Source organism: Spinacia oleracea, chromosome 3 (genome assembly GCF_020520425.1).
Source record: "Spinacia oleracea cultivar Varoflay chromosome 3, BTI_SOV_V1, whole genome shotgun sequence".
NCBI lineage: Eukaryota > Viridiplantae > Streptophyta > Magnoliopsida > Caryophyllales > Amaranthaceae > Spinacia > Spinacia oleracea.
The window spans coordinates 14,804,824-14,821,134 of record NC_079489.1 but is presented as its reverse complement, the minus strand read 5'-3'; the positions used below and the strand labels follow the sequence as shown (position 1 = coordinate 14,821,134).

The window sequence follows — 16,311 nt, the reverse complement described above, 5'->3', positions numbered from 1 at the left end:
TTCACCAGTCATGCTCCTGCAGAACATGCATGCATCAAAATCTTCATTAATAACTTAAGAGTTAAGAGTGAGTGGAATGACTAAGCTAGCAACCGTACGTATTTCCAAAACTAGTAAGAAATATAGATATTTAGATGTATTTACCCCTTGGCAAGTTACGCTTACGTCTGGGATTGCAAAGGATATTTCTAGCTTTGAGTAGCTCAGTCAATGCTTCAGTTATCTTCATACGGTCGTGTGGCAAATTAAATGACTTGAGCAAGCAACTCCAATCTTTACCATTAACATCATGCACGTACTCCTCTTTTTTGTGCAGCATTGCTTTGGTTCCGTTTCACCAGCTTCGTCATCATTTTCATCCTCAATAAGTGCAGAGTCAACAATCGATCTGCAACACTTGGTCAGGCAATGCAACCTTTGCATACGTATGGAGGTTGAAGTCTTCCTTGAACATATCGTTGGTGGGTCTCTTTCTTATCATGAGTTCAAGCAGGAGAATCCCGTAACTGTAGAGATCGGCCTCAGGCGATACTTCACTTCCCACGCCATACTCTTAAGACATATATAATTTTCATTCAGTTAAATTCAAGAAACAATTTTTTAAATAAATGTGGACAACCGAGGGATTATATATTTATGATCATTTCAGTAGGTATTAGATAGTGGTTATGAGCCTCAACTTTGGAATAGAAACCAACAAAAGAAATGTTTTCTGTAATGATGAATAAATTAAAAAGATTAATTCATGCTATATCACATGGAATTATGACAAAAAAACAGGTTATCAAACGAATCAATCACAAGGTATAATTACCTGGAGCAGCATAACCAATAGGCAATAGTCCCCCTGATTCCAATTGAGCTGCTTTGGTTTGGGTGGAGGGGTTGAGTGAGAACCTTTGCTAACCCGAAATCTGATACATGGGCAACCATGTCATTATCTAGCAATATGTTGCTTGGTTTTAGGTCGGCATGGACAATCGGGTTACCACACTCATGATGGAGATAGTTGAGTGCATGAGCCACATCAATGGCTAAATCCACCCTTTGGAGAAGGCTCAGATTGCTATCTTCGTGTAACCATCTCTCAACACTTCAATTCCATTGGGCATGAACTCATAAACAAGAGCTTTGAACTCGTTTCTTTGAAAATCAATACTTGAGCAAGCAGTTAGTATCCCAACCAGATTTCCGTAGAAAACCCATCAGTTGCTTTGAGTAGCATGTCATAGGACACTTTAAAAAACGGATCCTTCACAAGCGTGTCTGATGAAGTAGATCTTCTTAGCTTGCTACGACGACTTTTAATGTAAAACCATATGAATATATGTTGCAACTAGTACTCCAAAAAATGCACAAATTATCAGAATTGTCCACGAATTGAGAGGACGAGATGTTCTTTTTTTCACCACACATGTGGGTAGATGTAGCTCACGAATTCCTCCACAAAGCCTAATATTGCCAACAAGAGATACCGCACTTGCATTTGCAAAAACTCCTTTTGTTGGAACTACTCCATCAAAATTGTTGTAGGACAAGTTCAAGTATATGGAGGGAAAAGTAGACAAGTAGTCTGGTAGTGGACCAGAAAGATTGTTTTGAGAAAGATCAAGTTTGTTAGTGATCACCTTCTTGGTTGATCACAAACTGAAAGTTGCTAAGCAACTTAACAGTAAATGCAAAGAGAAAGAGAGGAAGAAAGAGAGATAGATTGTTTTCTTATTGAATGAATAAAGATTACAGCATGATTGGCTTTATATACAATGATAGGTGACGTGTTGGAGCCAATCAATGTGCTTCAAATTAACACATCAGCAAGCTCTAACTAACATGCTCTATAACAGAAACAGAAGCTAACAATAGCTCTAACAGAATTCAGTTACACTGAACATTCTAGAAGGCTGATGCAGTTAGTTGTTGCTGCAGTTGTTGCTGCTTGACTTGTGCACGAAATTGCTTGCTGCATTGCTGTAAGCTTGAGTTGATCATATCAGCATTGAGAGCATGAGTGTGTACACCAACACCAGTGTGTACACCAACACCCCCCCTCAAACTTGGGATGGGTGAAACATGAGTCATACCAAGTTTGGAAGAAAGAGTTCTGTGTTGATGACTAGGGAGAATCTTAGTGAATATGTCAGCTAACTGGTGCTGAGTAGGAAGATAGCTGAGTTGTAACAGACCTTCAAGAACTTTATCCCTTGTAAAGTGGCAATCAACCTCAATATGCTTGGTTCTTTCATGGAAAATAGGGTTAGTGGCAATGTGAAGAGCAGATTGATTGTCACAATTAAGTTGAACAGGTTGTAAACCAGTGACCCCCAATTCCTCTAGAAGTCTTACAATCCAAGAGACTTCACTAGCTGCTTGTGACATAGCTCTATACTCAGCTTCTGAAGAGCTTTTAGATATAGTTGTTTGCTTCTTGGATTTCCAGCTAATAGGAGAATTGCCTAGCAAGAGAATATATCCAGTTACTGATCTTCTAGTTGAAGGGCAAGCAGCCCAATCAGAATCAGAGAAAGCTTGGAGTGTGAGTTTATCAGTAGCTCTAAGCAAAATCCCTTGACCAACAGTGTGATTAACATACCTCAAGGTATGAGTGAGAGCAGCAATGTGATCAATTCTGGGTGAATGCATGAATTGACTAAGTGATTGAACAGCAAATGCCAAGTCAGGTCTTGTGTTGGTGAGAAAATTTAGCTTGCCTACATAGCATCTATACAAGTCAGGATTTGCATAAAGATCACCCTCAGGAGAAAGCTTTAGATTCAAAGGGAAAGGTGTGACTGCTGGTTTAGAAAGATCCAGTTCACAATCATGGAGCATTTCCTTAGTATACTTCTTCTGAGTAAGGATGTAACCTTCTGTTGTGTGACAGATTTCAATCCCTAGGAAGAAGTTAAGCAATCCCAAATCTTTGATGCTAAATGTCTGATGTAAATGAGTCTTTAGTGCAGTAATAACAGATTCATTTGATCCTGTGATGATAATATCATCAACATAAACAGCCACCACTGTAATGTCAGTAAGATCATGTTTGATGAAAAGAGAGTAGTCATTCTTTGACTGTGTAAACCCTTGAGATTTCAACTCAGCTAAAAGTCTGGCAAACCACTGCCTAGATGCTTGTTTGAGGCCATAAAGGGACTTAGTAAGCTTGCACACATGTCCAACAGGAGCATTGACACCTTCAAGAACTTTCATGTAAACTTCCTCATCAAGATTGCCATGTAAAAAGGCATTGTTAATGTCTAGTTGGAACAATTTCCAGTTTCTGCTTGCAGCAATAGAAATTAGACATCTAACTGTGGACATTTTTACAACTGGGGAGAATGTTTCATGGTAATCAATACCATATTTTTGAGTGAAACCCTTGGCCACTAATCTGGCTTTGTACCTTTCAATAGAACCATCAGCATTTTTCTTAATTCTGTAAACCCATTTGCAGCCAATTGCTTTCTTGCCTTTAGGAAGAACCACAAAATCCCATGTGTGATTGTTGTTGAGAGCTGTAATCTCTTTTTCCATGGCTGTAACCCAGTTATGATCACCAACAGCTTCAGAATAAGAGGTGGGCTCAATCAAGTCCATATTTGCTGCAATTATGACCTTTTGTTTGTCAGGTAATTGGTCAAAAGCAACAAGGTTGCACCAATGTCTAACTGGCTTTGAACAAATAAAATCTTGATAGTGAGATGGCTGTTTTGGTACTCTGGTGGACCTTCTTGGAGGAGGAGCACAAGGTTGATTGAGATCTGAAGAAGTGGGAACAGTTTCTGGGGAAGAAGGAGATGGTATAGAAGAAGGAGAATTGTGAGCAGAAAGTGGAGAAGTTAAAGGAGTAGAAATAGAAGAGATATGAGAAGAGATATGAGATTCTTCATTTTGAGCAATGGAAAGAGAAGAGGAATCTGAAATATCAGTAACAATTGGAAGAAAAAATTTGGTTTTGTAAGTGGAATAGGGGGAAGATGAAAAATGATATGAAAAATGTTTTTCATGAAAAACAACATCCCTAGATGTAACAAGTTTATGAGTAGCAAGGTTAAGAACCTTGTATGCTTTCTGATCACAAGGATATCCTATGAAGACACATGGATCAGCTCTAGGATCAAATTTTGATCTCTGTGTCTTTGCAGTAGTAATATAGCAAAGACATCCAAACACCCTTAGATGAGACAAGTCTGGTTTTGTACCAAATAGCTTTTCATAAGGAGTGTAGAAATTGATACTTTTCAAGGGCATTCTGTTAATGAGATAAGTAGCAACAAGAATACATTCACTCCAGTATTTATCAGGGAGATTGGATTGAAATGAGAGGGCTCTAGCTGTTTCAAGTAGGTGCTTGTGTTTTCTCTCAACAACCCCATTTTGTTGAGGTGTATAGCTGCAACTTTTCTGGTTTAGAATACCCCTTGATTGAAACAACTCTTTCATGCTACCTTCTGTCAAATCTGGTGCATTGTCTGATCTAACATGTTTAACCTTTAAGCCAAACTGATTTTCAACATAAATAAGAAATTGAGTCATGATTTTCAAAGAATCTGTTTTATTTCTCATAAGATGAGTCCAAGTCATCCTTGTGTGATCATCTACAATTGTAAGAAACTGATTACAATGAGAAGAATCAGGAATAGAGTAAGGACCCCATACATCAATGTGTATTAATTCAAAAGGCCTAGTTGTTTTGATGCTACTAGTAGAGAAAGGAAACCTAGCCTGCTTAGCTAAAGGGCATATCTGACAGAAAGATTCAGCTAAGCACCCTGATACATCAACTCCTTGTAATCCCTTTATTTTGCCAAATGACATATGTCCCAACCTAAGATGCCAGAGTTTGGCTTCTTGGACAGCAACTGACCCAACAGTAGAGAGAGCATACTTATTCTTGCTAGACAACAGTAAATCTTCACTTAAACTGTACAATCCCTTCTCCAATCTACCAAACAGAATAAGCTTGTTCTTGGAAAGGTCCTGAAGTAAACATTCATTAGTTGTGAATGAAACAGAATAACCATCATCACAACAAAGTTTGGATACTGATATCAAATTGAACTGAAACTCAGGAATATGCAGCACATCTTTAAGTGTAATATTTCCACCTAAATGAATGACACCTTTGTGCTTAACTGTTAATTCTGAACCATCAGGAATAGTAATAGTATGCTGAGCATCATTCACAGATTCAAAAGAACTGAATAATGACAGATCTGAACACATATGATCACTAGCACCACTGTCTAAAATCCATTTTTTCTTGAGATTGGAAAATAAACAGAAAGTACCTTTGTGCTGAGAAGTTGTTGCTAATCCAAGTGAGTGAGGATTGGAATTCTCAACTTGATTAGAAACCTGATTATTGTTGAGGTATTGCATCAATTGACTGTATTGATCTTCAGTAAAAGTGGCATGAACCATTCCTGAATTTGTTTCATTCTGATTTTCTTTGTTGAAGCTTTCATCAAGCTGTGCTGCTGCTGCAATCCTCTTTCCTTTATTCTTGAAATCTTTTGGATAGCCATGTAGCTTCCAGCATTTGTCAACATTATGGTTTTTCATTTTGCAATGATCACAAAAGAGATTATTCCTGGTTGATGTTGTAATCTGAGAGCCAGAATTAGAGCTGTATTGAGGCTTGTAGAACTTGTTGTCAAACCTTTTGACACTAAATGCAGCAGATTCTGTTGTTTGCAATTGATTTCTGATAGTGTGCAACTCTTTCTGCTGCTCTTCTTGGAGTAAGAGTCCATAAGCCTTAGATATTGTAGGTAAGGGATTCATCATGAGAATTGCACTTTTAGGATGCTCATATTTCTGGTTTAATTTCATCAAAAATTGTATCAATCTCTGATTCTGCTGAGTTTTCAGAAGTTGTTTGTGTGAGATTACAATTACAACCAGTGCAAACACACGTAGGCAGAGGTTCTAATCCATCCAGTTGGTCCCAAAATAGCTTGATTTTAGTGTAAAAAATAGCAATTCCTTCATCCTCTTCTTGTGTTAACTCACTCAACTGATGCTGTACAGAAAACAATTGAGGACCAGATTCTCTACAAAATCTGTCAGCCAATTCAAGCCAAATTGCTCTTGCTGTCTTGAGATACAAGACACTTCTTGCTATTTTAGGTTCAAGTGAAGCTAACATCCAAGAAATCACCAAATCATTACATCTGCACCATAATCTGTAGTTTGCAGAATTTATTGCTGGCTGATTTAGTGTTCCATCAACAAAACACAATTTGTTTCTTGCAGATAAAGCTATCATCATAGATCGTTTCCAATCATTGAAAAACTGTCCCTCAAATTCAATATTCACCAATTTTGTAGCATTTAGATCACTGTTGCTCAGATAGTAAACAGAACTAGGATTCTGGGATTGATCTGTTTGATCAGGCATTCTTGATTGATCTTTTTGAGTGTTTTGCTGATTGAATATGCAAAGAAGAACGGATTATAGCAGGATCTGATTTAGTCACTGCTCTGATACCATGTTAGTGATCACCTTCTTGGTTGATCACAAACTGAAAGTTGCTAAGCAACTTAACAGTAAATGCAAAGAGAAAGAGAGGAAGAAAGAGAGATAGATTGTTTTCTTATTGAATGAATAAAGATTACAGCATGATTGGCTTTATATACAATGATAGGTGACGTGTTGGAGCCAATCAATGTGCTTCAAATTAACACATCAGCAAGCTCTAACTAACATGCTCTATAACAGAAACAGAAGCTAACAATAGCTCTAACAGAATTCAGTTACACTGAACATTCTAGAAGGCTGATGCAGTTAGTTGTTGCTGCAGTTGTTGCTGCTTGACTTGTGCACGAAATTGCTTGCTGCATTGCTGTAAGCTTGAGTTGATCATATCAGCATTGAGAGCATGAGTGTGTACACCAACACCAGTGTGTACACCAACAAAGTTCTAAAAGGCTTTTCAAATAGAAATAGTTCCTGATAAACGTCTTTCATGCATGTAGATCTAACACAATTACTCTTTTATGTTTGAGCCCACAAGTTACACCATCCCAAAAACAATAGTTGCTCTTAGATGTTGCGTTATGATGATTAGGAAGAGGGAAAGTGTTGGTTTCATCTTGTATGCTTTCATTTTAGTATTTGGAGGTGAATTCAGAGCTTTCGTTTCTATTTCTTTATATATACGGAGTAGTTTTGATTTTTGAAACAATATCCCCCTACATGCATACAAAGTGCCATTACTCATTTTACTGAGAGTAAAACTAATTGGGCACCCCCACCTTATTGTGCCAAAATAAAAGTCAGACAATTAATTAAGTACATTCATTGTGAAAGACTTAATTGCGTACTCCTTAGAACTTCCCTTGCTTTTTTCAATGCCCCATAAAACAAGCTATACAAATGAAAATATTCATTTAAAGTTTAAACTAAACAATAGTTATAAATTCTATGGTGGTTAATTTAAGAATACTAGTACATGATAAAATTACATAATCTATAGTGGTTAATTAACCAATTGAGGTTGGCATGAGTGGTTAAGGATTTCTTGCTCCTTAACTAAGGTATTGGGTTCGAGCCTTGGGAATGGAAAAATCTCAACTGGGAGGGATGCTACTCATTGAGGTACCCATGCGAACTCCCGCGTGAGATTAGTCCACCCGTCGAAGGCGGTGGGAGCTACTCGTAGTAGAACCAAAAAAAATAGTGGTTAATTTAAGAATACATGATAAAATTACATATCCGATCCAACAGTATGATTGATTCTTGATTATACTTAACATATGTACGGGGTACATCTTAACTTCTTATTTATAGCACTAACTTCAATGGTTGTAGCTAGGGACTTGCTTGCAATTTTGGAGAAGTTTCAAGCTTCGTACTAGGTTAAACATTCGAGTGATTTTAATAAATTAGCTTGGGCAAGCTAATTTGCTTGGAAAAAAGTTGTCCACTATAGATTTAAGTAATAATTAAAATTAAATGGGTAATTGTAAAAGTGGACCCAATTTAATATTAAGCTACTATGTAGTTTGGTAACTTAGTTTTCCATTGACATACAAATTAGTTTAAAATTTTATGTGACATAACAAGCTAAATTGACAATTATCTTGCCATTAAAGTTGGTTTTAACGGATGTAAATTTCATATTGTGAAACTTGCATAGTTGTATTATCATCCCACAAAAAATTCTTATAGATCAATATAAATTACTGTCAATCGTGGCGGGCCTTGTTTTGGCGGGCACGGCACATATATGAATGTTGAATAGTCTCTAATTGAACAGATGAGATTTATCAAAGGTCTATGATTGAGGGAGACGCCCTTTAAATATAACTAGCTTTTAAGCCCTTTCATAGAACAGGCAGTTGTATAGTGGTTGTATAGTGGTGGTTCAGATGTCTTTTGAAATTTTAATTAGTGAGTACTTGTGATTTTTGGTAATATATGAATTAAGTAGAGGTGTAATTTGAACGTTGGAAAAATATAAAAATTATATGTTGAATAAATATTGGATGTTAAAGGGGTGGAGTGGAAGAGACTAATGAGTATATTAGACTATTAATAACTTGATGTTGAATAAGGAAAATGAAGTGGAAGAGACATTAGAAATTTAGAAGTTGTAAATCATAGAAACAATAAAGAAAAGTTGAAAAAAAAAACAAAACAAAATGATGGATGAAAGGAGAGATGACACATGGTTTCTAATAATGAGATGTCACATGTCTTCTACGGGGTAATAATCTATGTGTGGATAACATCTAGTCCCTGTATTCAGGGGCGGATCTTTGTTGTGGCTGGGGTGGGCCTGGCCCCCCCGGCCGAAAAATTTTGTAGTGTATTTTTAGTTACGGCCCCCCCAAAATTTGTGTATAATTGTATAATTACATAGTATATTGCTTAATTTTTTTCTACCGGCCCCCTCGTAAAACCGTTCAAGGTCCGCCACTGCCTGTATTGACAGATTGTGGAGTATGTTAAATCAGGCCGGTGGTGGGGAAAGTTACTTGAGTCTGTGTGTGGATATATAGCTTTTAGTTTCCTACTACGTACGATTTATTGATTTATTTATTGGATGCTTATACATATTTGATTCTTGCTTAATTTTAGTCCAAACAAGGTTAATGAAGGTGGAGGGGACTTGGCAGGGGTCATGTTATGGACTTTTCCTGCTTAACAAAGCAGACAAAGACTTGTTCTGAATGGACCAAAATTCCTTCGACGATCACAATTGACCATCAGGCTCCTAGCATCCATTCACTGGTGTAAGTAAGTCCCTACATTAATTTCAAAGTCTTCTTATCGTTTATTTTGGTTTCTAACTTTCTCACTTTACAAAGGTTATGTGCATCTCTATTACATAGGGGAGGGGTATTTCGCTAACCCCACTTTTTGTGTCCCCAAGCAAAATGATTAAAATATCCTAATATTTCACACTTACATATTATTGTAAATCCGATTATTTATTGGTACCATGAAGAAATTCAATCGCTTGACTATTGCATTTCATTGGTCAGAAAATATATACAAGAGTTATGCAACATTAATTACTACAATTATGCTACAATTACAACACAAATCAAGGTTGTGATTATGCTACAGTTACAAGCCTTGATTATTGCTACAGTTACGGGAGATTATACAACTGAATATTATTATGCCAAAATTAATTAAAAGATATGCCTTGATTATCTACCTATATAATCTAACAATTTTAAGAAACTGATTAACTATTGATTTTAAAAACTGAAAATCAATCACGGAAAATAATCTATATTAGCTATATAATCTTTGATTTTATTATGTAAATCAATCACGGAAATCTATATATCTATATCTATATATTATACTAAAAGAGAGGAAACGCTCATTGATTGACCTCTCTTATAGATATTAGAAAAATTATAAAATAAAATAAAATAATTGATTCTATAATTATTTTGTTAACTTTTAACTCAAAAAGATATTTGATTCCCTTTTCCTCAAAATAAAAAAAGATTTCATTCTATACATAAGGAATATTTTTTAAAACTATATACTTCCTCCGATTTTTAATACTTGCAACGTTTGTTACTTTCACGCATGTCAATTCACAACTTTGATCATTAATATTTTTAATTCTCTTTAAGAAAAAATTACAAAAGATTGATATTTTAGAAGTACACATTGAGACGAATCTAACAAGATATTACATAATTATATTTTATCTTACTTATAAATAACAAGTAATAGTCAAAGTAGAATATGTGAATAGTGTAAAAAGTCCAAACGTTGCGAGTATTAAAAATCGGAGGAAGTATATCTTTTCTATATTTGGTAACAAATATAACCAATATAAGATTATATTTTTATAAAAATTCAAGAGCAGTCTACTTATTTGTATTTCGTACTTACATAATTTGAATACAAATAAATTAAAAAATCAATCAAGTATGAATAAGAGTGTATAAAAAATTACAATAGTACTCTATAATATTTTAACAACTAAATGCGATAATTATAACCATCATTGATTGTACTATTTTATACGTAGTATATTTAGCAACTAAATTCGATAATTATCACGTCATTGATAGTAATATTTTACTGCTTTACAAAATATTATGTAACTTCTTTAAACATGAGAAAAACTTGTGTAAGCTAATCTATTTTCTACTTTACTACGTAATTCCTAAATTTTTTAGATGCAACTATTTCATTATAACACTAGCTATTATATTCACACATACTCTACTTTTTTTTTTTTTTTTTTTTGTGATTATTAATACTTTATGATGAACACCGTCATGTACTCCGTATCATTTTGTTGTATTTGTCTAAATATTTATATAACACTACCATTTTTTTTTAATAACTTTTACTTATCGATAATTTAAGATATTAATAGTTGAAGTTATTTACTAATAACCGTGAAAATAAAACTGATTTATCCAAAAAAATGGAAGAAGTTGTAAACAAGAAAAATGATGCGCGACTACGTAGTCCTCTGATCTACGCAAAAAAGCTCCTCCAAATATTTTAAGCTAATCAATTGACTTACTCCGTATATTTTATCCGATTTAAAAAAAAAAACTGTATACATAGTACTATATTAAAAGAGAGGCAAATTGATGTGGAGCTGACAAATGCCACTTTGATTTGCCTCTTTTATAATATTGGTAAATAACCTATGATAAAATAATTAATATACTTTTTTATATTTTACCTAAAATCTTCTAATTACTTATGCTAATAATCGATTATACTACAAATTACTTATTTACTCATGTTAATAAGTTTCTTAATTTAAATCTATATACTCCGTACTATACTAAAAGAGAGGCAAATCGATGTAGAGATGACAAATGTCTCTCTCTGATTTGCCTCTCTTATAACATAAATAATGACTAATTGTAATTACTATCAAGTTTCGTTTAGAAATTGTGTCATATACGTTATTGAGTACGGATATGTTTGAACGTTCCTTTGATCGGTTATTATTTGTAATCCAATGAAAAATCTTTTCATACAATTTCTGATAACCGATATAGAAAATATTATAATAGTTTAACTTGGACTATCAATTATATTATTATAATACTATCAACCTTTTAAGAATTGTGTCATATAATGAATACGAATTGTACAACAAAAGTTAACTATTGATTTAATGTATTTAAAAAGGTCGTCTCAAACATTTTATAAGCCCTTTGTAAACTAACAAAATGATCCCCCTAGCCATATATTTTCTTTCATACGAAACATATACTTAATCTTAAATATCAAAAATAACTTTGTCACATTCTTATTATCGTAATATTTTTATACGGAGCACGGGTAATAATTTATTCGCTCATATTATTTAAGGCTTAAGACTTAAGAGCATGTTGGTTGAAATTTTGACTAATATATCGTAATCAACTATATCCAAAGTCATAAGATCTAGATGATTAAGTTTCCTTATTATTAATATGTTTGCAATAACAAAATATTTTATATATATTAATGTAAATGATTGCAACATCACTTTAAAATTTCGTGCAAAATAAAATTTATAAATGTAAATGGTGAATCACACTTGATGACGGGGTGAGTTTGGATTTTAGATTGGTCTGAGGACAAAGTTAAACATAGATGATTACTAATGTTGATTGACAAAAAGAGATTTTTAGTGGATGGGTATAAGGATAACATGCACCTACCCTGGTGATGGGGCGAGTTTGAATTGATCGGATTTGAAAACACTCACGCAATCCTAATTATGTATGTCACTTTTAAATATATTTTTCAATACAATCAATTTTGATACTTCTTAACAAACTTATGTCAATATATTTAAAATTTACTTGAAAGGAAATTGGATTATTGATTGAATATAGTGATGTCAGACTGTCAGTGGGGCGAGTTTTTTGGGAGATCCCCCTTGTGCATCCGCCCCAAGTGGGCGCGATAGAAGAAAGTTTATTGGGTGATGGGGTTAAAAAATATAATCGTCGCATGTGAAGGGGGTGATTATGAATTTTAGATTGGACCCGCCCGACTCGCTAATCATATCCTTCATCTGATAGATTATGAATTTATAAAAAAAAAAGTACTATTAACTTACATATTATAATGTTTTGGTATTGACTCAATAACTCTAATCAGACAAACGAATTTTTAGATGCTCTATAATAGAGTTTTAAAACTCAAAACTCTCTTACCACAAAAAACAAAGTCGAGTCTAGGCGTGGGTGTGGATACACGGGATGGGAGGTGATGAAGAGGGGGTGAATTTTGTTTTGTACCTCTCGAGAAGGGGGGGGGGGGAGTGGGTATCGTTCCTATCGTGGATGGAGGGGATGAAGATGAGAATTATTGGCGGGGGTGTGCAGGCCCTGCTCCATCTCAAAGTCATCTCTAACTCAATAAAGGAAATGATCTAGATAAGTGTTAAATGATCGGGTATTGAGGTTGACGGGACGACTGTGCAAATATTAAATGGGTATTACTATAGAAGTGAAGGGCGGGTGAGAAACTTTATGTTTGACACAAGTGGTAAATGAGAATTAAAATAATTTTATCTATGTACCCTTATTTGTTTTAATTGTTTTAATAAGTAAGACACCGAATGAGCAATAACAAATTTATCCATCACTAATTATCTTTTATTTGGAGAATATCTATAAACTATATTTTGGTGATAATTGTATACCAGATTTCATATAAATTTACTTAGATTATAAATTGTGCATCGCACGGGTATTATACTAGTAATTGCCTATATTAGCTAGCTAATTATACTCTTGTACATTAGTTGTCAAAGATACTCCTAGAAATCAGGCCTCCATCAAGCAATGTATGTTGTATATATTATGTTATTAACATCAATATAAGACACACAATTCCATTCATTTCTGAAATCTACGTTTCATCTTTATGTCGTTTCTTAGGTCAAATTAGAGGGTATCATACACACATTTCTAAGATCAAATTAGAGGGTATCATTAATATCAATGTAAACATATTATTTATTGAAACATATAATACGTGTATTACATTGTTCACTATGTAAATTCTTTCTTATCTAGAGATTATTATATCTAATTTTTATTCATATGAACTTTTTAAACAATTTTTCTAACATATATTTATTGTGATTAGTTGTCATAACGCAATTTTTAGTTTTTAAGATTGGTGAATAAAGATGGTGACTGATGTGGCATAAAATACTTGTCCATCTAAGACCATGAGTAACGAGTACAAGTTTAAGATGATATTTACTTTCTACACCATGCCGTTACTTATTTTTTTAATATATGTTTTTGGTAAATTCCAGCTGAATTCCAGCTATCAAACAGGTCGTAACACTATTGGAGTAATAAGACCATTGGAGAAATTAAATGAACAAAAATATACTACCTCAATTTCAAAATGTTATTTACAGTTAGTACTTGCACAAATATTAAGACAAAATAGGAAAAGTGCGTAAAAAGGTGAGTGAGTGTACGAAAAAAAATGAATAAAGTAAGAGAAAATGAGTGAAAAATTGTAAATATTGTGGGGTAAGAATGATAAGATAGTGAAACATGCCAAGGAAGCCATGATTACGTGCGGTTTTGTCCGGTTAAACAATTACATTGAAATTTCAGATCGCCCGAACTTAATAAGGAAATAAAGCGGCGTAGCGTTAGATTTTGCCTTTGGGCTACTTCCACTTACTACTTGTGCAATTATTTCAATATACTCCCCAGCTGAGTTGTCACTGTGAGGGGGTCGGAAAAGACGGGTTAGGGTCTCTACATTCCATTCCCTCGTGGATGTGTGGCAAGCAATATTAAGTAAATGGGGACTAACTGGGTGGCCGTAGTCACCTGTTTACTAGACCTTGGAGTCGTCATTCAGTTTTCAACGACAATGAGGAAAACTTACAAAACCTGTTTATTGTGATACGAGAGTAGCAGTCAAAACTCAAGCTCACGTATTTGACCACAACGACCTTTGGTTCCCTTGTGATCCGTGGAGATCGCTCAACATAGCGGAGTAGAGATTGAAGGTTCGGGGGGCATTTACTAATACGGAGTGCCTAGCATTAGCCCATGTGACGGTCCTTACTAGTTCAATGTAACTATGACGGGACATGCGTTAAACTACATTACTAATCTTGATTGCTTTTAATGAACAAATATTAACTAACAGATGTCAAGAGGACAATTTAGATTAATTTAAGGTACCTAGCCATTCCAAAGAATATCTTATTGGGATTTATAAATAATCAAATTAAAGTTAGCAAAATTATTATGGTGATAAAAGCAGTAAAACAGATTATGGCACGTCGCAATATAGTTTTAGGCTATATTGCGGTTCTCAGAAACTAACCACTTGTATTTACTCGTTTTTCTTTTACACAACGTACTTTCCTTGAATTGACTAGACTCTTGGGCATGATACATACTTAGCTTGAGTGTTTATACAGGCAGAGTTTCGCTTAACAAGAGTTAATACGGCGGAACTAATGTATACAGGACGATTATAGGGACGTACAGAAGGCTTAGACTTAGACTTAACTTGGGTATAGTATAGAGATTCTGATTTGGTGCCCTTATTCGGCTGGTTTAAGGCCCTATTTATAGGAAAAGAGTGTCGTGAAAGATAGAGATGTTCGTAGTTTCAAAACTGTTGAAACGCTTTATGGCGCAAGAAGTTTCTCGCGCACAACACCTGGGCATGAGAAATTTCTCGCGCAAGAGCGTATGCGCCACATTTGTCAGGCTGGCGTTAGATTTGCTTCAGAATTTGTATTTGGATTACACTGAAAAAAGAGCGTGAGAATAATTCTTGCACGTGGATGTTGACGCGAATGTTTTGTTGCGCTGGCCTTGTGCGCAAGAAATTTCTTGCGCACGTTTCTTATCCACGCGTTTTATTCTTGTTAGTCCAGTATTTTTATTTCCAGATTAAAACTCTTTTTTACGCTTTTCAATCTTATTTCGAGTTATTTCCAACTAATACCTTTTTGATGCTTTTTAGGGGTTTAGTTGAAGTGAAACTCTGCCTCTTTGATGTAAATCTATCTTGGACGGTTTGCTATATTTAGCAGATACTTAGAATTGCAGCTACTATAAGTAGCAGTTACTATAAATGAAAACATGGGTTTGGGGAAGGAGTCAGTAGTCTTAGAACGTTCGTTGTTTGATTAGGAATACGTTTGACAAGCGGATGTTTTGTTTCATCACTGAACTTATCGCTTGCCTGGGGTCAAATGTAGGCGTCTACAGTAATCAATTTGGTTAAGCAAAAAACCATCGTGCAAAATTTTATACTACGAATATTACCATATATCGTACTCAACTTGGACAAACTGATTTCATCAACTTTATAATTACCAATATTTTATCCCTTTTCAAAATCAACTCTTAAAGAGTTTAGTTTCCACCTAAATAGTCTAATTTCCCCCTAATTAATCAAACACTATTTATATTATTTTAAACATGAAAATAAAATAAAATAAAATAAAATTTGCTCTTAATTGTTTGGTCAACTATATCGTTAACTAAACCCTAAATAATGTCCATCCTTTATTTTTTTCAAATCATATCGTGTACTGTGTATAAATAATTTCCTTTACTAAATAACCCTCTTATGTTATGAGCTTATGACTTTATGATTATATTAGGAAAATTAAAGTTGTTCATATGAAATCTAAAATAAGTATAACGTGCACAAACACTATGAACAATTTCGATACGATTTTTTTTGTAAGATCGCATGATTTTTAAGTGTTCACGCGCGTAAAATTTCAAGCACGCATCGCGTGCATAAAATTTACTATAGTAATAAATAATCACAAAAATAGCATTAAATATTATTCAGAATAG

The 16,311-nt window shown here is 34.3% G+C and overlaps 1 protein-coding gene and 1 pseudogene across 1 annotated transcript; both read right to left on the bottom strand.

Moving 5' to 3' along the window:
• Positions 1-376: 376 nt before the first annotated feature.
• Positions 377-1,746, bottom strand: LOC130469497 (probable LRR receptor-like serine/threonine-protein kinase At3g47570; annotated as a pseudogene).
• A 4,063-nt stretch (positions 1,747-5,809) lies between these two features.
• Positions 5,810-6,400, bottom strand: LOC110780638 (uncharacterized). Its single transcript, XM_021984986.2, has one exon. The coding sequence runs from the start codon at positions 6,398-6,400 to the stop codon at positions 5,810-5,812; it is 591 nt and encodes a 196-aa protein (XP_021840678.2).
• Between the last annotated feature and the right edge of the window lie 9,911 nt (positions 6,401-16,311).

Excerpts from the sequence above, each read along its gene's own strand:
- LOC110780638 (XM_021984986.2), bottom strand. The coding sequence starts at position 6,400 with ATGCCTGATCAAACAGATCAATCCCAGAATCCTAGTTCTGTTTACTAT.